This window comes from Panicum virgatum, chromosome 9K, assembly GCF_016808335.1.
Source record: "Panicum virgatum strain AP13 chromosome 9K, P.virgatum_v5, whole genome shotgun sequence".
Taxonomy (NCBI): domain Eukaryota; kingdom Viridiplantae; phylum Streptophyta; class Magnoliopsida; order Poales; family Poaceae; genus Panicum; species Panicum virgatum.
Window position 1 is genome coordinate 55,093,275 of NC_053144.1, and position 23,494 is coordinate 55,116,768.

The 23,494-nt window shown below is 45.6% G+C and overlaps 3 protein-coding genes and 1 long non-coding RNA gene across 15 annotated transcripts; 1 reads left to right on the forward strand and 3 right to left on the reverse strand.

Moving 5' to 3' along the window:
- Positions 1 to 992: 992 nt before the first annotated feature.
- LOC120652426 (fumarate hydratase 1, mitochondrial-like) lies at positions 993 to 7,069 on the reverse strand. Its single transcript, XM_039930241.1, has 17 exons — positions 6,773 to 7,069; positions 6,484 to 6,601; positions 5,795 to 5,944; positions 5,385 to 5,495; positions 5,217 to 5,300; positions 4,453 to 4,551; positions 4,300 to 4,350; positions 4,180 to 4,229; positions 3,697 to 3,778; positions 3,216 to 3,310; positions 3,062 to 3,128; positions 2,919 to 2,969; positions 2,326 to 2,421; positions 2,096 to 2,194; positions 1,982 to 2,011; positions 1,830 to 1,895; positions 993 to 1,476 (listed from the first exon to the last, which is right to left on the reverse strand). Exons 1-17 carry the CDS (start codon positions 6,925 to 6,927, stop codon positions 1,390 to 1,392), a joined length of 1,491 nt encoding a protein of 496 aa, XP_039786175.1. The 5' UTR covers positions 6,928 to 7,069; the 3' UTR covers positions 993 to 1,389.
- A 1,321-nt stretch (positions 7,070 to 8,390) lies between these two features.
- On the reverse strand, positions 8,391 to 11,393 carry LOC120652427 (alanine--glyoxylate aminotransferase 2 homolog 3, mitochondrial-like). 2 transcript variants are annotated; one of them, XM_039930243.1, is made up of 9 exons: positions 11,031 to 11,393; positions 10,397 to 10,627; positions 10,095 to 10,265; positions 9,844 to 9,949; positions 9,577 to 9,756; positions 9,250 to 9,475; positions 9,007 to 9,120; positions 8,833 to 8,919; positions 8,391 to 8,740 (listed from the first exon to the last, which is right to left on the reverse strand). In XM_039930243.1, coding segments are annotated over exons 1-9 (1,314 nt in total). In that variant the 5' UTR covers positions 11,229 to 11,393; the 3' UTR covers positions 8,391 to 8,739. The 2 variants fall into 2 exon arrangements, with proteins under 2 accessions (XP_039786177.1, XP_039786176.1); XM_039930242.1 differs by having other exon boundaries at positions 9,844 to 9,987.
- Positions 11,394 to 18,675: 7,282 nt separating this feature from the next.
- On the forward strand, positions 18,676 to 23,459 carry LOC120652428. 11 transcript variants are annotated; one of them, XR_005666568.1, is made up of 8 exons: positions 18,679 to 19,674; positions 19,836 to 19,940; positions 20,141 to 20,206; positions 20,414 to 20,462; positions 21,430 to 21,479; positions 21,837 to 21,894; positions 22,023 to 22,163; positions 22,356 to 22,566. XR_005666568.1 is itself a non-coding variant. In XM_039930244.1 (8 exons), the coding sequence occupies exons 2-8, from the start codon at positions 20,441 to 20,443 to the stop codon at positions 22,801 to 22,803; spliced, it is 465 nt and encodes a 154-aa protein (XP_039786178.1). In that variant the 5' UTR covers positions 19,947 to 20,206; positions 20,414 to 20,440; the 3' UTR covers positions 22,804 to 23,459. The 11 variants fall into 11 exon arrangements, 1 of the variants encoding a protein (XP_039786178.1); XR_005666565.1 differs by lacking the exon at positions 21,837 to 21,894 and adding an exon at positions 23,101 to 23,459 and having other exon boundaries at positions 18,685 to 19,674; positions 22,356 to 22,490; XM_039930244.1 differs by lacking the exons at positions 18,679 to 19,674; positions 19,836 to 19,940; positions 21,837 to 21,894 and adding exons at positions 21,578 to 21,610; positions 22,714 to 23,459 and having other exon boundaries at positions 19,947 to 20,206; positions 22,356 to 22,441; positions 22,525 to 22,567.
- LOC120652430 lies at positions 19,979 to 22,357 on the reverse strand. The gene is made up of 2 exons (XR_005666576.1): positions 21,080 to 22,357; positions 19,979 to 21,037 (listed from the first exon to the last, which is right to left on the reverse strand). It is a non-coding gene; the product is annotated as an uncharacterized LOC120652430 (long non-coding RNA).
- Positions 23,460 to 23,494: the final 35 nt, after the last annotated feature.

A 23,494-nucleotide genomic window follows, 5' to 3' on the forward strand; every position in this document is an offset into this window, starting at 1 on the left:
GCTGCTGCCTGTAGACTTGGGACGGTTACACGGCTCAAAGTGGCCCACGCACACACTACCCACTCATTCTACGCTTCTGGCCCACCAGGGAACAGTTGCTCGTGGATCCTATATATCTAATTTTTTCTTCATCACCTTCCACTGTATGAGATTCGTGCAAACAACCACAGCCTTTGGATCCATCTTAAACCCTAAATTCCTCTCTCTCTTTCCTAACCTTCTCTGTTCCCCACCCGCCGCCGTCTGCCCGCGCGCTGCCCTCTCCTCATGCTGCGCCCCATGCCCCAGGCTCGGTCCACCGCGAAGTCGTCGCACGCACCCCCGCGCCATGCCTCGCGGCCGCACGCGCCCCAGCGCTCGCTCCGCCGCGGAGCCACCGCACGCGGCCCCGTGCAGTGCCTCGCGGCCTCAGCGTGGTGCGTCGTTGCCGTGCAATGCCTCGCTGCCGTGCGCCGCTGCTTGCACGCTGGCCTGCTCCGCGGCGCCCGCGCCGGCGCCGGAGAAGAAGACGCTCTGTTCAACTTTCAATTTTAATATTTTCAACATTTCGTAACTCCAATTTCAATATTCCGTATTTATAGTTTCAACAATTCGAAGTTAAATGTTGAACATGTTTATAAAAAATGTTGAAGTGATTCTGTTGAAATGTTGAACTTGTTTGCAGCAAATAATTGGGCCAAATGAGCTTTAAAGATGAAAGACTTATCTACCTTCCACGAGATGTATAGGAGTCCCTACAGTTGCTTACCTGAACTCTCTTAATTGACTGAACACCTTCAACAAATTTGACATCATGAGTAATTTCTGTGTAGCATGGCATGGCTCCCATAGTATGTTGATAACTCCAGTTACACAGCCGGAACACGTAGGGAACATGTTTACATGATAACAGAAGAATTAGAGTTCAGAATGTGAACATCCTTCGGCACATAATTCTTATTTTTGTAAAGATGAGACAAACTGATGTATGGATAAAACTGACCCAAAACGAGGAGAAAACCAAAATGTATGTATTTTGCTTCTTTCACTTAAGATGCATGATAATTATTTCCAGAGACAGGGTTGCCATATCATTTATTACATAACACTCGCCATATGGGGGAAAAACTTGTGCATAATGATATCCAAGAGGGAAAAAAAAAAAGGCATCTCTTCCGGTTAACCAAAGTACACTGCTCCCTATTTCAACAGGAATGAATGTTATTTTCTCAGGCACCATGGGCCGTACAAAATCATGTCTCCAATGGGGTGAGGAGCTAATGATGATATGAAATTGATTTGCTTTATTTACGGATGGGCCAGGATCATGAATTCTGACATCACAGGCAACCAATAAAACTCAGATGTGGCCGCCTGAATGCTTCAAGAAACATAGCTAGCATGGGGTTATCAATCAGAAGGGCCAATCATTTTCTCTGGAACGACAAGCTCATGGAATTCGTCTTCCGTTAAGACACCAAGGTCTAGTGCAGCTTTCTGAAAAAGGGAGGAAAAGATTAGTTTGTAAAAGTTTAAAAAGCATATTATACCCCGAAAAAAAGTTTAAAAAGTGCAGAATCAAAAATTAAAATTTTCATGGAGATATGACAACATTAACAGGTGACCTAAGAGGATAAGAGAGATTGGAGAATGAACCTATATCACAATTAGTGTTATGATACAAACAATTTTCAGACATTTAATGCCTAAAGAATTGAATGGTAGAGGTAAATGATAAGAACTTATGCTGTGTGCACTGTATACATCACCCTAAAGCTTAGCCTAAAAGAACAAAGCTACACTGCAGAGCAAGGCCAATGCAAACAGAAGTAAATAAAAGCAAAGGTCACCTTTAATGTGGTTCCTTCTTTGTGAGCTTTCTTAGCTACAGCTGCAGCATTGTCATAGCCAATTTTCTGCATTTATTCAATAATTCAGTATGATTCACAAGTTTTTACACCCAAAAAAAAATCAGACTAATGCAAAGTTGCATTTTACTTACAGGGTTCAAAGATGTCACCAACATCAGAGACTGAATAAAAATACCAAGAAATTAGCAATACACCATATATTGAAAATATATGCAAGTGTCCCAGAAATCCCAATAGATCGTTACCTCATGCAAAAGCTGTGAAATTCTCTTATGGTTTGCTTGAATTCCCCTGACACAATTTTTCTCAAAGGACACAGAAGCATCCCCCAACAATCTCAATGACTATTGAAAAAAGGAACAGTGAATAGGTTAAATCATAACATGCTACCAAATTACAGTAACAATATAAGGCTATTCAAATATTAGTTCCTATGTTAGTTAAGAATATTTAAGTATGGTAATAGATATCATACACGAAGTAACCCGGCTGCAATCATTGGCTTGAAAACATTCAGTTCAAAATGCCCATTCGCACCACCAACTGTAACACCAACATGATTACCCATAACCTGCAATACCAGAAATCCGAATTACTGAAGTTTAGATGCAAGTCAAATGCATTACTAAAAAAAGAAGAATATTAAGACATGGACGATGGACCAGTAGCAGTTCCATTCAGGTACCAAAAATCATTTCTTTATTTGCGGAAGGTAAAGGTTAAGAACTCCTCACAGAATCATATTCCAATTGTCTGGTATAGGTATACTATATTAGTAGCATTCATTTGTACTAACACAACTGTTTGAAGCAGGCATTTCGTAGACAAATAAATGACTCAAATTTACTAGTGTTCCTAGAGAAAATGAGAACCACTTATCTCTAGCAAGGTTTCTGTCTAAACAGCCTAGGAGAGTACAAAACATGAAGAAAACACCATAGCACCTTAGTATCTTGAATATATATATGACTAGAGTAATTGTTTTTTAGATAAGCAATAGCTCTCCATCAAGAGGACAAAGCAAACAATAAAATCATTTTCCTTTTTCATAAAATTACAATAGGGTACCTGAGCGCAAACCATGGTCAGAGCCTCACACTGTGTTGGATTAACTTTTCCCTGAAAAATAGTTGAACATGGAGTTTTACCATGGTGTTTTAATAAAAAATATGGTACAACAACCATACGTAATACATCAACAGTCTGCTTACAGGCATAATGCTACTCCCAGGCTCATTTTCTGGCAGGATTAGTTCACCAAGTCCACAGCGAGGGCCACTGTGGTTGTGTAGGAAATATTAAGCGTATGCCCCAGAATACTAGAAAAAATATTTGTCATAAGAAACAGAGGATTGGAAAAATGACCTTCCCAGCAAGCGTATGTCGTTTGCTATTTTCATAAGGGACGCGGATATCGTGTTTACGGCACCACTGCTCTCAACAAAAGCATCATGTGCTGCCTACTTGAGCCAAAAAAAAATATGAGAACACACAGTGATGAAATAATAGAGACCAACCAATACAAATCTAATTAAAAAAAGTTCGCAAGATGATAAAACCGAAATCCAGGTTCTAAGTCCAGTATCCAAGCAAGAAAACGAAGGATTTTGCTAATACAGAGAACAGAGCCCACCAACTAGCATCAAATGAACATTAGAAAGTGATGTGCATATTTGAAATACTCAACTTGAAAACAGAATATGTATTATTCGGTTGGTTTTATTTTGTAACTAGTTATTTTTGTTTTCTGAGGCAACATCGTTTACCAAATGCCCCTATTGATTACTATGCACCAATACTTTTCTTGCCCTACATGCAAGCAAGGCTTATACGTTCAACTACTAACCAAAGCTTCGAACTTGTTCTCTGCTGTCACAAAGGGTAGACTTGTTTCCTCAGCCACTGCAGCGGCAATTTTGACATCAAATCTGAAAAATGCAAATTTAAGTATTTAAGAAACAGCATGAATAATAAAGATTAGTAATGCAAGGAAAACATTCTGTCTAAAAATATCTGAAATCAAGTCATATAGTAATGACTAAGCATTTCAAATTCCAGACAATACCCAAATTTTCATATATCAGGACTTTTAATCCAGAAACAATATATGTAAATGGAGGTAAACTAGAAAAAGGAAACTTAATGGAACTAACTAACAAATTAATCTGGATTATGCCATAACACACTGCATGATAGGGTTACATGGATTCATTTCCCCAAAACAATACTAATAAGAACAATACATGAAATTGAGAATCCAAAAGAGAACAAATTAAATTTAGTTCATAATAGGTATTGATGTAACCAAACCATCTCAATTCGAGATTACCCTTTCTTAGTGTTCAACCCAGTTCCAACTGCAGTTCCACCTTGAGCAAGCTGCAAATCAAGGCAAATGATCGGTATGTATTCATTTGAGGAGAACTAAAATTAGTATAATATTTAATACCTGGTACATCCGAGGTAATGTACAATTAATTCGGTCAATTCCATATTTGACCTTCAAATAGAGTTCAAAAGTCAAAACAGTTCATAAGTCTATCCAATAATCTCAAGTGCATGGTTATAATGAGAATAAAAGATATGCTGCAACAAATCCTACCTGTGTTGTGTAACCACTGAACTCCTGGCCAAGAGTTAACGGGGTGGCATCTTGGGTATGTGTACGTCCGATTTTGATTATGTCATTAAACTCAACAGACTGCACAGTGAGGTTAGCAAATTTGTGAGAACAGTGTATGTGCTATATAATATATGAAGAAATATGTTTTGTCCTCTAACTACTGGTTCATTTTACCGGTTACGATAACTGCATTGTTTAATCTTATCAGTCAATTAAGTGTTTATGCATCGTTTGTTCTATTTCCAAGAGAAATAAAGTAATATAAGTACCGATCTCGCAAGGTAAAATGCTTATACGCAACAGACATGACAAGAACACAATGTACATTATACAAAGAAAATTGGTCTCAAGTGGGATACGTCATTAGAAACTAAATTATTGATACCAACTTTAACTAATGAAAGTACTGTTATTAACTTGCTGCTTTGATGAGACTATAAAGGACTGCTCCAGTGTGTGTACATGAGTCAGCGGACACTCTAATACTTGTGCGCAATTAATGCCAAAATATTCAGGGTACAACAAAAAGATCCTTGAAAACTTTCCAAATTATAATGTCTTAATCTTGAACCAAAGCGGTAATGAACAGGCACAAATGCACAGTAGAATAGCTGAAGAGATTCCTGGAAACTTTGTAGATGATTCAGCAGTTGTGGTTTAAGAAGCAGACTACCACAGTCCACATATTGAAGCAAAGCCAATAGGTCAAGAAGTTCCTACGGAAGGAAACAAGACAATAATACCTTTGAGTGAAGTGAATCATGCAACTGTTGCAAACTTGGGATAAATTTTGAATTGATCTCGACAGCAGCTGCTATATGCATAACCTGGAAATGTCAACAATATGAACAATAAACATCTGCAGCCAGCAGAGCGTATTGAAATAAAAATAAATAACAGTTAAAGCTTACAGTGGGAAATGTATCATTGGAGGATTGTGACCTATTCACGTGGTCATTAGGGTGCACAAACTTCTCACCACGCTTGTGTCCAAGAATCTCAGCTGCCCTATTTGCAATTACCTAATTGGGGAAACAGATCATAAGCAATTATAAAATAGAAGCCAAAAATAAACCAAGTGCACAACAATATATATCTTAGAATTAGCTTAGCAGACTAACTTGCATACAAATAATGAGCAAATAACTTGCATACAATATATATCTTAGTTTTTGTTACTGCAGTGTCTGGGCAGTACAACTTTAGCTTTTCACACCTTAGCTGGGATTATTATTTTGAAGCAACAGCTATATATAACTCTAACATTGACATGTTCAATGTAATATGTGGCATAAAAGTATTGTATGTGTAGGGCATCAACCTCATTGGCATTCATGTTGCTTTGTGTGCCACTACCAGTTTGCCAGATAACAAGTGGGAAGTGATCATCCAGCTTTCCCTCAGCGACCTCCTCAGCTGCCTGCATTATTGCCTTGCCTATTGTTGGATCAAGGCCATACTCCATATTCACCTTCAAAAGTCAAAGGAAAAGTTATCCATACATGCATGATACGTGAAAAGGTGGAAGTATATAGAAAAGTTCAAGCTGGCACTAAATGTGGTTTTGATCAAAAGCGCAATCTGAATTTGGATAAAAACAGAGTACAAAACATCTATATATATGGCACGCAACAAGTTAGTTCACAGAATTTGTAGCAAGCTGGAAACTGGAAGGAGAAAGTAGTCTTTTGTGTCATTTCCTAAGTGAAACGAAGTATAAGCTGTAACTATAATGAAACTAGCATATTCCATTTGTAGCTGCATATATTTGCTGGGTCAAATAAACAGGAAAATCCAAAACTGTCATCTCATCTCCAAAATGCAATAATACCACTGAATCGTCTATTAGGAGAAAAGCAAGTTTGGGTGTGCATCACGCGATACTGATTACAATTCCTTCCATAAGATTATCGAAACCGCTTTTCAAGCTTGCAGTGCCCTACAAGTACAAGCAAATAAACGCATCTACCCTTTACACGCAGAAATTAAAAAAGCAGTTTCGCTTTATACCTTAGCAGCGCACTTTTTGAGGACACCAAAGGCGCGGATGATGGGCACGGGCATCCGCTCGCGCTCGCCGCCAATGTCGAAGTTCTGCAGCGACCTCTGCGTCTGCGCACCCCACAGCCTGCCCGGAACAGAACACAACAGCCCGAACCGTCAGATCAACCGCACTGCCGCAGCATCCAGGCTGCCGCGACACGAGCAGATCAAAACAACGCGCGACGAACTAGATCAGCCGAACGGAGCCGCTCGGTATCTACGGGGAGAGGGAGAGGGGGAGGGGGGAGCCACGCACTTGTCGTTGGGGACCTGGATGGGGCCGAAGGTGTCGCGCTCCTCGCGGAAGCCGGTGGAGATCGGGCGGGTCAGCGCCGGGCGGAAGAGCAGCGCTGCCGCGGCGGCCGACGGGGAGCCGGGCAAGCCCGCGAGGCGGCGCAGAGCCATCGCCATCTCGGGTGATTCTCCGCTCGTGGGTCCGCTGCCCGGCGCGTGGGGGGAGCGGCGGCTGGTGAATGGGGGAGAGAGGAGGAGAGGAGAGAGAGGGGGGGAAGTGGGTTTAATGGGCGGATCTCGCGCGTGGGTTCTGCATCGGGTGGTGGAAGTTGGTTGAGGGGCTGTCTTGCTGGAAAAGTTGGATCCAATTGGCCTTGCTCGCGGAACGCTCTTTTGTTCAGGAATCAGGATGCGAGATGGTCAGCAAAGCTATCGGCATACGTTGACAGTGACACAGCCCAATTCGGTGTAGAGGCCGTAAGAAAGTGGTGAGACCAAATAATGTCAAATGGTCAACATTAGATCCATTGTTGTGAAATAAATTTTATAGTTCACTTCTTTGATATGGTAGTATATGCAAATATTTGTTCTAAAATTTGGTCAAACTTGAAATAGTTTGATTTCAAACAAATTAGAAGCTATTTCATTAGAAAAAATATATTTTTATAGATACTTGCTGTAAAAGTGACTTGTGGAAGATCCTGTCACATCCAGTGGACTCCTATTCGTGATACGGATAGATGTTGCTCCACGTTAGTTTTCCACTTGGGCATACCGAAGAGTACTTGGAACTCGGGTGACACACTTAACGAGGTTGGAGCATCTTCAACATATTATTATCCCTCATATCTCTATATATTTTTTCTCTCTATCACCAATAATATTTTATATATTTTTGGTAGTTAGTGTTGTAGCATATTACTCAAAATATAGGGTAGGGGAGGAATCCCTTACATTTAAACAAAAGTGAGGTGTATTTTGACAATTACCAAAAAAATTAGGTATTTGGCGATGGAATTGGTAAAAGCATCTCCAATAGTTTTCAATATTTTCTCCCAAACTTTGTTGTTTGTCAACTCCCCAAATAGTTACGGAGAGGCAAAAAAGAGTCAATCTCCAATATTTCTCTATTTCTACTCCCAAAAATAAGAAGTTATGGCCCCACAAGAATAAATCCGTGTGAAACGGTGCGGGGGAGGTGCAATCGGGAGGGGAGAAGCAGTGCATATTTTTACACACACGGAAGATCAATTTGCCAATTGTTAGGGGATGTGGAACTATGATGGGGAACTATTAGAGAGTGTTTTTCCCTTTTTTTCAAAAAAAAACAAAAATGTGGAAGAGAGATTGGGAACGTTGGAGATGAGCATCTCTAGCAAATTACTCATCCCTCTCCCAATACCAAAAATCTGTCCTTTTGGTAACAGGAGGTGCTCCAGCATATTATATTTAACTCTAATATGAGTTATTGGAGAAACGGCACTCAAAAATTAGTTATTGGGAAAACCACATCAATGCCGAGCATTAGCTTGCCATCACCCACCTGGCCTAGTTAACAAGTACGGGAAATTATTACCACACGGAAATAGAACTCAAAACTACTCAATATTCCTGGCACGTTATGGCAAGCGTATATAAAATGTCCGTAGTTTCAAGTGATTACTGATAGGAAGTTCGAACTGGGCCACCCAATATTCCTGGCACGTTACAGGCAAGCGTATATAAAATGGTAGGAACGAAGACAACCTCGTCTTCTTGCATTGGTTCATGATTCAATTTTTTTCTCCAGGAATTACATACTGTAGTGTATTTCATCACGGAGATAGTCGGATAGGCTGCAATTTCAGTTACTCCAGGTAAACTCAGATACAGCTGCTAAACGTTTGCAAGGATTCCTTCCCTATGTACACCAACACCATCTTTGCAACGTCTGGGCCAGCTAGCGCTCAGAGCTTGGACAGCGCAATGTCCATCACTTCAACGAAGAAGTCTGCATGCAGAGATTAAAAGCGATTAGCCCAAATGCTATAGCTAATTAAACTAAAATGTTGTTAAGGTTTGTAACCGAGTAGATTAACGTACCAGCATCTTCCTTGCTGAAGCACAGAGGGGGTGTGATCCTGAAGACATTCCCATAGAACCCGCCTTTCCCTACCAAGACGCCCATATCTGAACACAGGAAGTAACAGCGCCGTTTCATGCTAGAATCTATTCGATCTCGACGTCGAATGATTTCTACTGTTCAAGAAGAGGTACCTTTCATGTGTTCCATGACGTTGCAGATCTCCTCTTTGGCCGGCGTCTTGAGCTGCCGGTCGGTCACGAGCTCGACGCCGAGCATGAAGCCCGTCCCCCTCACGTCGCCGATGACTGCAAGAACACAAGGAGGAGCAATTGAGCGGGATCCTTGTCAGAAAGATAGATACAAGCTCTCGAATTCTCCACGGAACAATCTCGCTCGAGCTCGACCGGTCCGACAGAGGGAGATGCGAGCCTCACTTTCGTGCTTCTCCTGGAGGCCACGGAGGCGGTCCTTGAGGTAGGAGCCGACGATGAAGGCGTTCTCCTGGAGCCTCTCCTTCTCGAGCACCTTGAGCACGGCGAGCCCGCCCGCGGTGCACAGTGGGTTGCCGCCGAACGTGTTGAAGTAGCAGCGCCGGGTCAGCACCTGTGCGATGTCCGGCGTCGTCACCACGGCGCCCAGGGGGATGCCGTTGCCGATGCCCTGGAGAACATTATTGGGTCAGGTTCAGAGCAAAAGCCCCAGGCAAAGAAACAAGCCGGAAGAAAACTAACTAAAGATGATGACGTGCCAGGGCCCTGTACCTTGGCCATGGTCACTATGTCCGGGACGACGCCGTGGGTCTCGAACCCCCAGAAGTGGCTGCCGACGCGCGCGAACCCCGCCTGGACCTCGTCGGCGATGCAGAGCCCGCCGGCCTTCCGGACCTTCTCGTACGCCAGCGGCAGGTACCCCGGCGACACCTCCACGATTCCACCGACACCCTGCGCTCACAAGCAAATAACTTTATCTATTACGGAGTAGCTTTGATTTGCTCCTCGTGCGCCACCGGCCGCGTCAGTGTAGCGCACCTGGATGGCTTCGGATATGAAGCCGGCAACGTGGCCGGTGGTGCCGAACTCGATGATCTCCTGCACGTCGCGCGCGTACTTCTCGGCGTCGGAGCCGAAGACGCCTCTGTAGGGGTCCGGGTTCACGGCGTGGTGCACGCCGCTCTAATTCAGCGCCGCAGGCCATCAAAAAAAAAAAGAGAGAGAGAACGGCTTCCATTTCAGCCAAATTCAGTGGCACAGAACCACAGGGCACAGGTGCATGCGTGTACCTGGACGACGTTGAACTTCCAGTTCTTCTGCGCGGTGGCGCCCATGGTGCCGGCGGCGTTCCCGTGGTAGGAGTTGCGGAGGGATATGATGTCGTGGGAGCCGGTGTACAGCCGCGCCATCAGGATGGCGAGCTCGTTCGCCTCCGTGCCGGAGTTGGTGAAGAACACGACCTGCGTGTGCATGCCAGGAACCAAACGGCACCATCAGGAAATGAGCGGCGTTGCTAGCTGCTGCTAGATGGCTTATGGCTGAAGCAGAGCCGGCGCAGGACAGGACGGCAGCAGTTGCGTGCGCAGCGCACCTTGAGGTCGCCGGGCAGCTTGGAGGCCAGCGCCTCGGCGAAGTCGGCGATGGCGTGGTTGAGGTAGAGCACGGTGGAGTGCTGCAGGCGCCTGGCCTGCGCGGTGATCGCGTCCACAACGTCGGGGTGGCAGTGCCCGCAGCACACGGTGGCGATCCCCGCGAACGCGTCCAGGTAGCGCCGCCCGTGCTCGTCGTACAGGTACTGCCTCTTCCCCTCCACGATGTTCAGCTGCAACGTCGCATCACAACGCAGCAGCAACCTGTTAGCATTCTGCCAAGGCTGGCCATACCACACTAAGCCACTTTTCCCCTTGATTATTTTTTTTTGTCGTCCAATGGGATCTTTGATCCAACCCCCTACCGTGTAAATATTTCTTCTTCATACTGTACACCCAGTGGCTCTCGCTGCTAGATGTATCGAGAAATTTCACTAGAGGTCGGAGAATGTTGCCAAAGTTTGAAATTTGAATAGAGGGTCAAGAGAAAGAGAAAGGGAAAAGCCCAAGCATCAGAAAATCGAGAAATTCTTGAATGCCATAAAAACTGCCAGTTTTTTTTGCTGCGGAAATCAGGAACTGGCCGGCATGGAGGCCGCAGATGGATCTTCGTGGGGGTGGGATCGATCGACGTACAGGCTTGGAGTAGAAGTGGAACAGCGACGGGCTGAGGTACTCGGCGCGCTTGCGGGCGATCTCGGCGGCGCTCGGCCCGTCGTAGGGCAGCGGCACGTGGTCGAACGCCGGCATTCTCGGCGCGGCGGCCGGCGTCTCGGCCGCCGCGGCGAGCCGGGAGAACCTCCTCACCAAGTTCCCCGCCCCCTGCCGCATCATCGCCGCGCGCCGGCGTCTATCTGCAGAACAACCCAACGAAATTATCGGTTGAATCCTCCTCCTCTCCTCCTCCTCCTCCTCCTCAAATCACGTCAACTAATCGCGATTAGTTTTTTCCACTTGGGGTGCAGGAAGAGGAGGGGGGAGGCGTGAGATGGGAGTAACTAGGAGCAGGACGGGAGGGGTTTATATGGCCGCGCAACTAACTGCAGAGCAACGCTGCGGGGGGAAAAATGGATTTGGCGTGCCAATACATGCGTCCGACCAATGGCCAGCTTCCACGTCGACACGTTTCGAAAATTTTTGAACCCGGCCTCGAATCTCAGGCGTGAAATCCGTTACGGATTTGCGAAATCATGATTCATGAGCACCATGCGACAACGATTCCCAGAATCAGAATTCAGAAGGTGTAATTAGGGAATATTATTTATTTCAAAAAAAATAATTAGGGAATTAGGGGCAGTACATGCACAGCTGGTCCCAAGAATCTGGAATATTTCCTTTCTGGGTGGTAATGGCGCGGTTATCGTGCTCGAGCAGAAAGAACAGGTGACGGTGCTCCAATTTTAACATGCGCGTCTCTAGTGATACAACCAATGGTTCATTGCACCTGGACAGAGTAAGAGCAGTTGCAGCGTTAGTTTTTCTTTTTTTTTATCATTGCGTTAGTTTTTCAGACTGTGTTTAGTTCGCGAAAAGATTTGGATTTTGATACTGTAGCACATTTCGTTGTTATTTGACAAACAATGTCCAATCATGGACTAATTAGGCTTAAAAGATTCATCTCATGCTAATCAGTTAGACTGTGTAATTAGTTATTTTTTAACTACATTTAATACTCCATGCATGTGTTTAACGATTCGATGTGACGGACACTGTAAAAATTTTTTTGGGAACTAAACAGGGCCTCACAGTAGTGCTACCAGGAAGGAGAGGGGCTGTTTGGGGAAGTAGTTCTTGTGCAGTACTGCAGAAGGACTCTCCTTTACTGGCGTGTGGGCTCTACTGCACTTGGGCTCACACGGCAGGAAGTGAGTCACCCTGCAATATTGCATAGGTGTTTATTCATATTTCTGAGAGCTCTTCTAAAATGGCTTCATTCACTGACGCCGTAAAATAAAGTGGCTTCATCCGGCTTCAGTTCATTTTACCCGCTTTATAAAATGGCTTCACACTATAATATCATAATTTGCACAAAATAGGTGAAACCGAAGCCAGTAAAAACCCTACCAGAGTGCTTCACGCTGGACCATATGGTGCTCCGTAGCAAGGGTGATATGTTTTGTACCATGTGCTAATTTCTTTTATAAAACACGGTACAAAAACACAGACGCTCATAAACGCATGCAATCCTATCTCTATGAGCACCTTCGAGCTGGTTAAATCCTTAAATATATTCAGAAAAATTCGAGCACAAGTACTGAGTTGAGAGCTCGAACCCTAGTGGGCAGATTCCACCACAAGAAACATTACCATGTACACGTAAAATTGAGTTTAATCCCATATGTAAAAAAACTCTTTCTTTAAGAATTCATTTGGAATTTTAAATTTCCATATCCACGTTACATTTATGTTTTTGTTGAAAAATAAACCCAAATACAACTGTTAGGTGCTTTGCTTCACCTCGAGAACCGACGACTATGACAAGGAACATTAACTCCTGGTTGGCACAAGAACTCGCATCCTTCCTACGTAAAAGATGTGTGCATCCATTCATTCGCATTCAAGCAACGCAAATCGAGACCATATCAGGGAAAGTTTTTCCGAAAATCCGGATTTCGGCCGTTTCCGGTACTACCCGGAAACTATTTTCCGGCGAAATTTCGAATTTTTCGGTTTCAAAATTCAAAAAAATAAAAAAAAATCATTAAAAATGAAAACCGGATTGTCCGACCGGATTTCGTTGCTTTCCGGTCGGAATTCGATGCTTTCCGGTCGGAAAACATTGTTTTAGCAATGTAAAAAAAATATTTTGGTATATATGGTATTGCAAAGGAACTATTACACATGTATATATAATTTAAACACGAAATATCCATTCAAATTCCATAAAAACAATATATCCCTCACATGACTAAACACATATAGTTCCGTATATGAAATAGAAATGTAAACTCTTAATAAGTATCCCTCACATGACTAAACACACATAGATTCCGTAAAAAATAATATATTCCTCACATGACTATTACACATGTTGGGTTTATTTAGCAAAACATGTCCTATATATGATCAGCTTGTATAACTTGGACAATGGACTTGGTATTGTATTATTGCAATGAACCTATGGCTTGTATGACTAGGACAATGGACTTGGTATTGCATTATATTGGATTTCGATTTGTGTGTCTTGTATGGACAATTGGACATACATGTTTTAGGTGAATCCTATTAATATTTGGTGTGTGAAATATTTATTATGCTTTGTGAACTGTTATATATGCAAAATTAGACGAAGTGCTGTAAATTTTTTAATTTTTCCTCACTGATTTTACAATTTCCGATCACCAACAACATTTTCCGGTCGGAAAACACCGAAATCCGGTCGGAAAACACCGAAATCCGGTCGGAAAATGTCGAAAACCGAAATTTGAATTTCAAATCGTTTCCGATCAGAAAATCAGGAAAATTCCGAAATTCCAGAAAATTCCGAAAAATTTTCGTTACCGGCCAGTACCGGAAAACCGGTTTCCGACGAAAAATTGAACCCTGGCCCATATCTGTTTTTTCAATGCACTTCTTTAAGATGGACTCAATTATTGGTCTAATCACATGCTCCCCCGTTTCAAATTATAAGTCATTCCAATAATCTTGAAGAGTCAAAACCATCTAAAGAAGTTTGACCAAAATTATAAAGAAAAATATAAAGATTTATGACATCAAATAGGTGCACTATGAAAATAAATCTAACAAAGAATCTAATGATACTTGTCGTGGTGTGCCAAACCATAGCCGGGTGGCGGAATGCACCCGCCTAAGCTCAGAGGGTGAGTACTCGGGGGTTAGCTAGGATTAGTTCGATCTCGCTCAAGAACACGGTGAACACAGCAGGTTTAGAGTGGTTCGGACCGCCGGAGCGTAATACCCTACATCCACTGTGTGTTGTATTGTCTTGCCTCGAGAGAGTCTGCGAGAGCTTGGTGCTGAGTCCAGCGTGCGTCTGTATGTGTTCTCTCAGCTGAGTCTCGAGAGAGTATGAGGATCTCTGTGTGTTGTATCCGTGTTCTAGCGGGCGTGCTCTCCCTTTTATATGTCCAAGGGGAGCACGTACACTGAGCGGGGCCCCAACATGTGGACCCGGCGATGTATTATAAACTACACTTTGGCCTTCAATGCCTCAGATCCGGAGATCTTGTCGTCGGCTTCCGTGCGTAGCTTCTGATCAGGGATGGTCTTGAGCTGTCCTGTCAGAGTAGAGTCTAGCCTCTGCCGCCGCGCGTCGAGGTCATGATGAAGTGCCGAACTACTGACTCAGTCCACTGTAGCAGCGTGCACTGTTACTCCAGTCAGTAGCTGGTCATCATGACTCGTCGCCCATGCGCACGGCGCTGAGTCTTTAATGCTTGCCTTGGTAACTGACGAGCCGCCTTGGAAACAGGCGGGCTTACCGTGTTGTCATGTCACGCCTGTCCAACCCGTGAGTGGGTATCCGATGCCCTGCTTTGGCAGCGCACGCCCCAACCACCAGCATTTAATGCGGCAGGAGGGCTGGCGATCCACAGTGTGGACTGACAAAAACTGCCCCATGCCCAGCGGATGCAGAGCACGCCTCAACCGCTCGCACTTAATGCGGGTGGGTGAGGGAGCTTCCAGTGAAAGGCTTGCGCCCACGCCCGCGTCTGCGTGACACGTGGCGGCTCCGGACCCCTCCCGAGCAGCTAGCTGAGTCGAGAGCTCACAGGGGTCCGGATAGGCACGTGGAGGTCCCGGACCCACCTGCGGGGGTCCGGGTCCGCGGCCACAGGTGCTGAGCATTTCCACCTCTGGGACACGTGGTGACACCGGACCCGTCCCCGAGCGGGAAGCAGGTCTGGGACCGTTGGTCCGGTGAGATGGAGCCGGACCTTAGGGTTCCGGCTGCTCGGCTCCTTAGGGCGTAGTTACAGATAACTACGCGAGTCTTGTAACAGTAGGAGTGGATACCCCAGCTGCAGGGTACCGACAGAGGCCCCCGGACCCGCCTCGGGAGAAGCAACGAACCCGCAGGTGGGGCCACTACTGTGAGCAACTTGGCTGTTTCTGGCGCCCAGCGGTGCGCACCGCAAGGGTCTTGTCCTGCGTCGTCCATCCTTTGGGTCACCTGCTGCATCATCACGTTTGGACCAGCACATGACTCAAGGTAGATGCTTAGTAGCGTGCCCACGGGTCCCAAATCCTGTTGGCTGTAATCCTTTGAGATATACAGCTAGGTTCAGTGAACGGAGCTCAAAGAGCCGGCCTTTAGGTTAAGAGAAAGTCCGGACCTCTAGGTTCCCAGTCCTAGGTACTACGGCACTCATTCACAGGAGGTGGGTGCGTGCAGGCTTAGGGTACGGAACCAGGCTAAGCGGCTACACGGCTCCGGACCTCCCAGGAGAATGAGTGCGCTTCCCTGAACCTGCAGGTTCCCAGGGGTCCGAACCCCTCTCTTCCATGAGGGGTCTCGAGCTAAGTCACTAACTAGCCAACTCAATTCGGACCACAATCACCGCACAAGAGTAAGAAGCCACGTGGGGGTTAGCGCAAACAGAATGCGTAGATTGAAATTGGAATGTAACATCCTTAGAGGTGAACTGAGAATAAATTTTTCCTTTATAACTAGATGTACATGAGATGTGCGATGTAAGCCAGAACACGGGTTTATGAGGCCGGAGCTGTCCGGACCTCCGGGCCCCTAGTCTTAGGTACTACGGTACTCGCCCTAAGGAGGTAGAGCATGCAGGCTTAGGGTACGGAACCAGCCTAAACGGCTACACGGCTCCGGACCTCCCCGGAGGGTGAGTACGCTTCCCTGAACCTGGTTCGCAGAGGTTCGGACCCCTCCACGGGGGAGGCTCACCGGACTGGACCACACGGAAGTACTACCTAGTTACAAAGGAAAAGGCTTTATTCCCTGCTGGGCCTCTAAGGATAGGACTTACAGAGATGTAGAGTCGGGGGTGCGACCGGAGTCGGCTTTCCGCCGGAGAGAGCCATCAGAGTCGGCTTAGTGCGACCGGAATGGGCTTTCCACCGGAGAGAGCCACCAGAGTCGGCTTAGTGCGACCGGAGTGGGCTTTCCGCCGGAGAGAGCCACCAGAGTCGGCTTAGTACGACCGGAGTGGGCTTTCCGCCGAAGCGGGATTGGTGCGACCGGAGTCGGCTTTCCATCGGAGCGGGCTTCCTCACATGAGTGAGGTATGCTGCGAGGTGGGATTTGTGAGGGGGCCCTTGACGGGCGCATTGACTCTTGCCGACGTGCAGCGTGTGCCGCTGCCGACGGTGTCTTCTCCACGGGCACGGTTGCCCCTGGCGTAGGAAGGCGAGAGGCGTGTGGCGCAGATGACGCCACACCCTCCGTCATCTCCACGTCATCGTCGTGGTGGGAGTGCTCAACCACCCGAGCCATGGAGATGGGCAAGAGATGAGCTAAAACTAGCTAAAGCTTCCCCTACCTGGCGCGCCAAATGTCGTGGGCTTTTGGGGGTACCCACAGCCGGGTGGCGGAACGCACCCGCATAATCCCAAAGGGGGAGTACTCGGGAAAGTACTAAGCGATTAGGCCGGTCTAGCTTGGGGGCAAGAACGCAAGAACACTCGGGTTTAGAGTGGTTCGGGCCGCCGGAGCGTAATACCCTACGTCCACTGTGAGATGTATTGCTCTTAGTATGAATCAGTCTATCCTCTGCCCAGCCGGGGCCCCCCTTCCTCTAGCGAGCGTCTCCCTTTTATAGACCAAGGGGACGCGTACACATGCGTTCAGACCCCGACAGGTGGGTCTAATGTGGATGTATAATATACTGCGCAGAAAGCCTCAATGGAGCTACAGCGGTTGAGAATCTCTTCTCGGATACGCTTCATCGCCCTGTAGACTCTCTGACCGAGGAGAGTCTTTATTTGTCCCATCGGCGAGGCGCCCGTTGGGGCAATGTAGCTTGCGGCATAGTCTGTCGAGGCTACCGTGTAGGCGTCATAATGTGCGAAGCCGAGCCGTCGTGTTCAACTGGAATAGTAGACTGTCATACGCGGCGTGGGCGGCGCCAGCGACTGCACTGTGCGCCTTGGTAACACGCGACCAACAGTGTAACCTGGCAAAAGCCGTCTCGGGTTCTGCTGTGGCAGAGCGCACTTCCGCCTACCGCATTGAATGCGGTAGGTAGGCGAGTCTTCCAATGGAAGCCACGCGGCCCTCCGCGTGTGCCCGCTCCTGCGGACACGTGGCGGCTCCGGACCAGCCCCAGGCGGGGTGTCGGTTCCACCCCGCTGAGGGGTCCGGATAGTATATGGGGGTCCGGGACCCGGCGGGGGTCCAGTACTCCCTGGGAGGTCCGGGGCTCCGCGGGAGGTCCGGGGCCCCCAGCTGTTTTGGCTGAGGGCTACCTCCTCCAGGACACGTGGCGTCACCGGGCCCTCCCCAAGCGGGGAGCGGGTCCGGGGCCGTTTGCCGGGAGAGTAGGGCTCCGGACTACAGGGGTCCGGCTGCTCGGCCGTCAGGGCGTAGTTAAGGATAACTACGAGACTCTTGCCTAGACACAGCAAGAGGGGGTACCCCAGTCCTGGGGTACCGACAATACTTAATTGGAATAAAAAAATATTATTATCTTGTCATATAAATTTGGTCAAACTTGAAAAACTTTGACTCTCCAAGATTCTTGGAATGACTTATAATTTAGAACGGAGGGAGTATAACACATAGTCCTCTCAAAATGCAACTGAATCAGCAGGTTCTTTTACTTAAGTTTTTCATCAGCTCGCAGTGCATGTGGAGTATTTGTATATATATGCTAATGACAACAATCTCCGGTATATGTGTCAAGTAAAGTAGCTGAAAGGTATGCAATGGTGCAAAGATCGGTAATTAAATTAAAGATAATATAGTGCTTCCCTTAAACAAATCAACGGATGGCTATTAGACAAATACGGACTGACAAGGATTAGGGAACACACTGTAATGACCACAGTCAAGCAAATACGTTTTGGTTGTGATGAGACGTAACACATTTCAAAAAGGTCACATCCCATTTTTGTTTATGTGATGATGCAGTGGTGGTTCTATGCTTAATAATTTCTATATATTATTTGTGCACCGTTCCGTGCAACCTCAGACGGGCCACGATAGCAAAATTAATGTGGACCGGCCGATCTGCATCGCTCGGCTCTTGCTGCTCTCCCGTCCCTTTTCCATAAGCTGCCGCCCCGAAGCTTCTCGACCTTTCGTCTTCCTATTGCCTGCAAAAGAAAAAAATCTGGTCTCTCGAATCCTCCACCACCATCTTCCTTCGCCGCGTCGAACAAGAGGCCGCAGTGGAGCATTTGCTCCGGTTCCTGGGCTCCTCGCTGCCTCCGCCACGCAGCCCGCCCCGGTGGGGCCTCTGCTCCGCTCCGCCCGGACAGCTAGATCCGTGCCCTGGCCTCCTCCCCCACGCACCTCCTCGCCGTCCCCGTCCCCATCGTCTCCGTGCTCTCCAACCCGGTCGCCTCTGCCAGGTCCGGCCGCCGTGCCGTTCACTATGCCGCCTCCCGCTACTACACCTCTCGCTTCTCTCGCTTACCTATCCTGCTCCATGGCCTCGGCCAAACCGGCTGTTGTCGTACCTCCACCTCACCATTGACGCCAACATCGTCTGCATCGCCGCGTCTTCTGCCGAGCCGGCACTCTCGGCTGCCTTCCTTCTGCGTCCCGTCCCCGCTCCTCTCCACGCCCCTCCCAGGCGCAGCCGTCTCGGCCTCGCCCGGGCCCTCCCCTCACCATGCCTCCTTCCTCCCGCGCCCGCGCGCTCTCCACCGCCGTGTTCGCCCCGGACCCTGCGTCTTCTGCCGCGTCGCGCCTCTACCGGATGTGGGACGAGTTCGCACGGCTCGTGCGCCTGCACGAAAACTAAATTGCTCTGCTCGGATTCGCGTCCCTCGAGTCAGGCTTCTGCGGGGGCGAGGACGGAAGGGGTAACGCTGGCGGCGGGGGTGGAGCGGATGTGGATGGGATAGGCGAGGTGGAGGAGGCCACGGCGCGGGCCGAGGCACCCAAGAAGGTGCTGATCCTAATGAGGGACACGGGCGGCTTGCACTGAGCGTCCGCCGAGGCCATCAAGCCCGCATTCTTCCAGGAATGCGTACTGCTGCAAGCAGCATTCAGGGACGACAAGGCGGAGTCGTCGGTGAGGGATGTGCAAGAGGAGTCGTCCACCACCGCCACGTCGTCGTCCTTGGAAGAGGCGGACCACGCAGGGTCTTGCTCGACTACCAAGTTCGTCCATCTGGCTGTGGCATGGTTTGCAACTGCATCCACTCCAATTCCATCCCCTGCTATCCACAAGTGCTTCATCAATGGAGGATGCATACCAAGTGTTTGATGATTTGCCCGTGCAAAACTAACATGTGATTTTGTCCATGGAAGTGCACGCTATATATTTGATGGTTTGCCCCTGCAAGATTTCTGTAGAGATAAGAATAAAAGTGGCTACATATGCTGCTGACAAGAGGAGTCCTACTTGATGGAAACAAGAAGATGCATTCAGGCTACTTGCCTTGTCTAAGGTAATGGTTACAGCTAGGATATGAATCTAATTTTTTGAAGCAATAAATTTAACAAGCTAAAATACCTTGGACATGTTCCTACACCGGTTTTATGTTAAGTTCAGCATACTTACATATCTGCATTTACAAATAGGCAATGATTCTTTATCCTTTGGCCTTTATTAATCATGTTCTGATTTCTGCATAAATCTGAATAAAAGTGACTGACAAGGAGTCCTACTTGACGAAAACAAGAAGACACATTAAGGCGATTTGCATTGCCTAAGGTAATAATTCTACCGCGGATACGAATCTTATTTTTTCAAGCACTAAATTTAAAAAGCTAAAAGTACCTTGGACATGCATATATGCCTTTCTTATGTCAAATTCAGAGCAAACTACAAATTTGATTCTTTATCCTCTAGCCTTTGCGATTATGGTGTAGTCTAATGTAACAATACTTCTAAACATACTATTATGGATTTTCTGGCCAGGATCACCACCATCAGATGTAGCTAAGGATGGTTTGCCACACCCTCACAGGTGAGATCAACAAGACAATCATTATGGTTCTTGCTCCTGCTAAACGCTCTTACATCTGCAGAAGAATACTCAACCATTTCACATTTTTTATTTATCTCTACTAAAAGCTCTTACATAACTGCATGTGAATACTCAACCACTTGACATTTTCCTTTTTATATTGCAAGGAAATAAAATTTCAATTACCATCTTCTAATTTTGACATAGATATTCTTGATTACTTTCCAATTAATTTAGAAAGCTCTTTGAGATAAAGCTCTGCACGAAATCATTTTCCTATGATGGTGTACTACTACCTTGTGTGGTGGCTGCTTACAATCGAACTATTGTGCTTTCTGTGTAATGACACCACTGTGTTGATGCTAAAAGTTCTTATGTATTTAATTCCTGCTCTTTTTTTTCTTCCTTTCTTTGTTTCCCCACCACTTAGCATGATATATATACCTCCCTAATGCAGTAAGATACGAGTAGTGTTTTCGGATGTGTATAGTGTACCACAAAAAAAAACTGATTGCAAGCTGGCAGTTATGAAGCTACTCTTGTGGTGTTCAGGTTTTACAACATCTCACTCTCACCTTAACTTGTGGTGTTCAGGTTTTACAACATCTCACTCTCACCTTAAGCGAGGAGAAGAATCTTTTTTTTAGGAGAACTTTTTTTATTCTATTACCATGTCATTACTTCTTGGTTTCTGCCATGATTAACGCTACTGTGTTTTACTTTTTGGTTTAATAGATTTCGATGTATTATTTAATATATAAAAGAGTATAGGAAATACATATTCGGTTTCTTTACCTGACAAAAACTATTGCTTTCTTTTCGCATTTTATTTAATGGATCTGTTACTTCTTGCAATTTTTATTCTGCTACCTCCACTAATCTATGAGCTATGTACTCTAAATTTTGTATAGCTATATGCAGCTTTTCCATTAATTTACACCTTGATTGATTGATTTGGTTTGTGCAGGTTGCGTGGCTCATCTTCAAGAATTTAGTCCACTCAAGTACATATACAAGGTATGTTGCCAATCAACACAATTCTTACATACCTTCTTTTTTTATATGTGTTGGTGCAAATAAAGGCATTCAAATGATCATGACGATGCAATGACAAGGGACAAGGAAATGCCTACATGGCTCGATTTGAAGTAAATAAAAACAATTGTTCCACAAATACTCTCTTGCTAATAATATATAGTTGCATCTTGAAAATATTCAGCACAGGCCCGATTAGATAATGTCCTTGTATGCTTCTGTTAGGTGCTTGCTAGCAAACAAATAAATAAATATTTCCTATTTACATTCCATAGTCTATTATATATATGTTCCACCATTGTTTCATATGACTACGAACAAAACTATTCATATACACAGCTACAACACATCCAAAAAAAATAAAAAGAGCAAAAACCAAAGGCGCACCAAGGCATAAGTATGATGAGTATCTTTTTTTACATACGAAATGCACACAGCCCTTCCTACATTGTATTTCTTAATTTGATGTTCATTCACATGCCTTGCAACTTACAAGAATCTTATCTCTGCACTTCCATTTTACAGTTTAAACTTGCAATATCAGAAGCCAAATCAGCAATTTCTTCATCTACAAATGAGATCACCGAAGAGGACACTTCTAGCAGTATTTCAGTACCAGGCACAACACCAACATGGACTATAGCAGAAGCTTCTGAGCACACTGATGTAAGACATAGAACTCATTTCCAATTCACCTGCACACACAAAGCTAAAGTACAGGCATATTTATCAACCAAAATAAAAACAACATGAGCAGAATCACAAACCTATTCCCTATAATTGCATTTATTCCTTTTGTTACTTGAGCGATTTCTTCAGTTTTATTTGTCCCCTCATCCAAACTCCTTATTCTCGCAGAAGCAATCAAGCTACCAGCAGAACAAACTTCTTCCAGTTCAATCCAAACAAAGACTTGCTCCGGGCCTTTATTACAAAAAAAAAAGGCAAGATCAAGACACACCCTAGAACACCAAAAAAAAAAACTTAATATAGGTAAGCATCAGCCATATTTCCTTATATATTTCAGGAACCTGCAAGACGCAGGGACTTCAGAGTCAAGTTCATCAGCCATTAGAGTGGCATTTTTTATGCTGGTTTGTCAAAACCTAACGCAACCCTCCTCCTTTACCCGGGCTTGGGACCGGCTATGTTGAGACGACTCAGGAGAGAGAGTCTTCCAGTCAGCATAGGCGGAGTTAGTCAAGTTCATCAGCACCAAAAAAAAATTGTTAGGCTGTACTTTCTAGCAATTTGTAACCATGTATTCCAATTAACTACGTTTGTATTACACCAAAAAAAAAATTAGCATTCGCTGCTACAATGCCTGTGTCAAACATATACATGTTATGATTTACCAATCTTGAGAGAAGCAAAGCCTACAAAGGGGGTATCTGCAAAGCAGGGCACACTACTTCCAATATAATGCAAGAAAGGATTTACTCCCAGTCTTCATTACAAACAAGACCAAAGGAAAACCATGCTGCTTCTTAGAGCACTAAGTAAGTCAGAATGAAAACAGGTTGCCGCCATCTGAACCTACCTCAATACTTTGCAAGCTGACATCAATTTATTGTTATTTCAAATTAAATTGCAATGATTGCAGGTTAGGAACAACACAGCCATCCTAGGGACTACACATCCAGCACCGCCTATCCCTTCCTTAGGTGTGATAATGGGTATTGCTGTTTGAATAGAATCCAATGAAATCATAATTGATCTTAGATAAATAACTCCTAAAGAGTCGTTTATGTTAAGGTCGGTATTGTGACGGGTAAATATCCGTTTGTGGAGAGATCACATTGACACTATGATATGCTAAAGAATGAAGAGGTATCATACCAAGAATGCCAGAAAATATGATAGGCAGTAGCGCTTCTGTACTAATATGTAGTTATGTATTATACATGAGAACTGATTGTGATGTATCAATTATCATATACCTACCAACATTTCCAATTGTCACGTTGATGCTAAATTTATATGTATTAGTGACATCC

What these genes read in the sequence shown, in the direction of transcription:
- LOC120652426 (XM_039930241.1), bottom strand. Translation starts at nt 6,927, where the DNA reads ATGGCGATGGCTCTGCGCCGCCTCGCGGGCTTGCCCGGCTCCCCGTCG. An exon ending in ATCCAGGTCCCCAACGACAA is followed by an intron (nt 6,602 to 6,772) that starts GTGCGTGGCTCC and finishes TGTTCCGGGCAG; the next exon opens with GCTGTGGGGTGCGCAGACGC. An exon ending in AGAACAAGTTCGAAGCTTTG is followed by an intron (nt 3,311 to 3,696) that starts GTTAGTAGTTGA and finishes TGGCTCAAGTAG; the next exon opens with GCAGCACATGATGCTTTTGT.
- LOC120652428 (XM_039930244.1), top strand. Translation starts at nt 20,441, where the DNA reads ATGGTTTGCCACACCCTCACAG. An exon ending in GGTTTGCCACACCCTCACAG is followed by an intron (nt 20,463 to 21,429) that starts GTGAGATCAACA and finishes TGGTTTGTGCAG; the next exon opens with GTTGCGTGGCTCATCTTCAA. An exon ending in AAGCTTCTGAGCACACTGAT is followed by an intron (nt 22,164 to 22,355) that starts GTAAGACATAGA and finishes TTATTCTCGCAG; the next exon opens with AAGCAATCAAGCTACCAGCA.
- LOC120652427 (XM_039930242.1), bottom strand. Translation starts at nt 11,228, where the DNA reads ATGATGCGGCAGGGGGCGGGGAACTTGGTGAGGAGGTTCTCCCGGCTC. An exon ending in ACATAGTGACCATGGCCAAG is followed by an intron (nt 9,476 to 9,576) that starts GTACAGGGCCCT and finishes AATGTTCTCCAG; the next exon opens with GGCATCGGCAACGGCATCCC. An exon ending in CCTCCAGGAGAAGCACGAAA is followed by an intron (nt 9,121 to 9,249) that starts GTGAGGCTCGCA and finishes GTGTTCTTGCAG; the next exon opens with TCATCGGCGACGTGAGGGGG.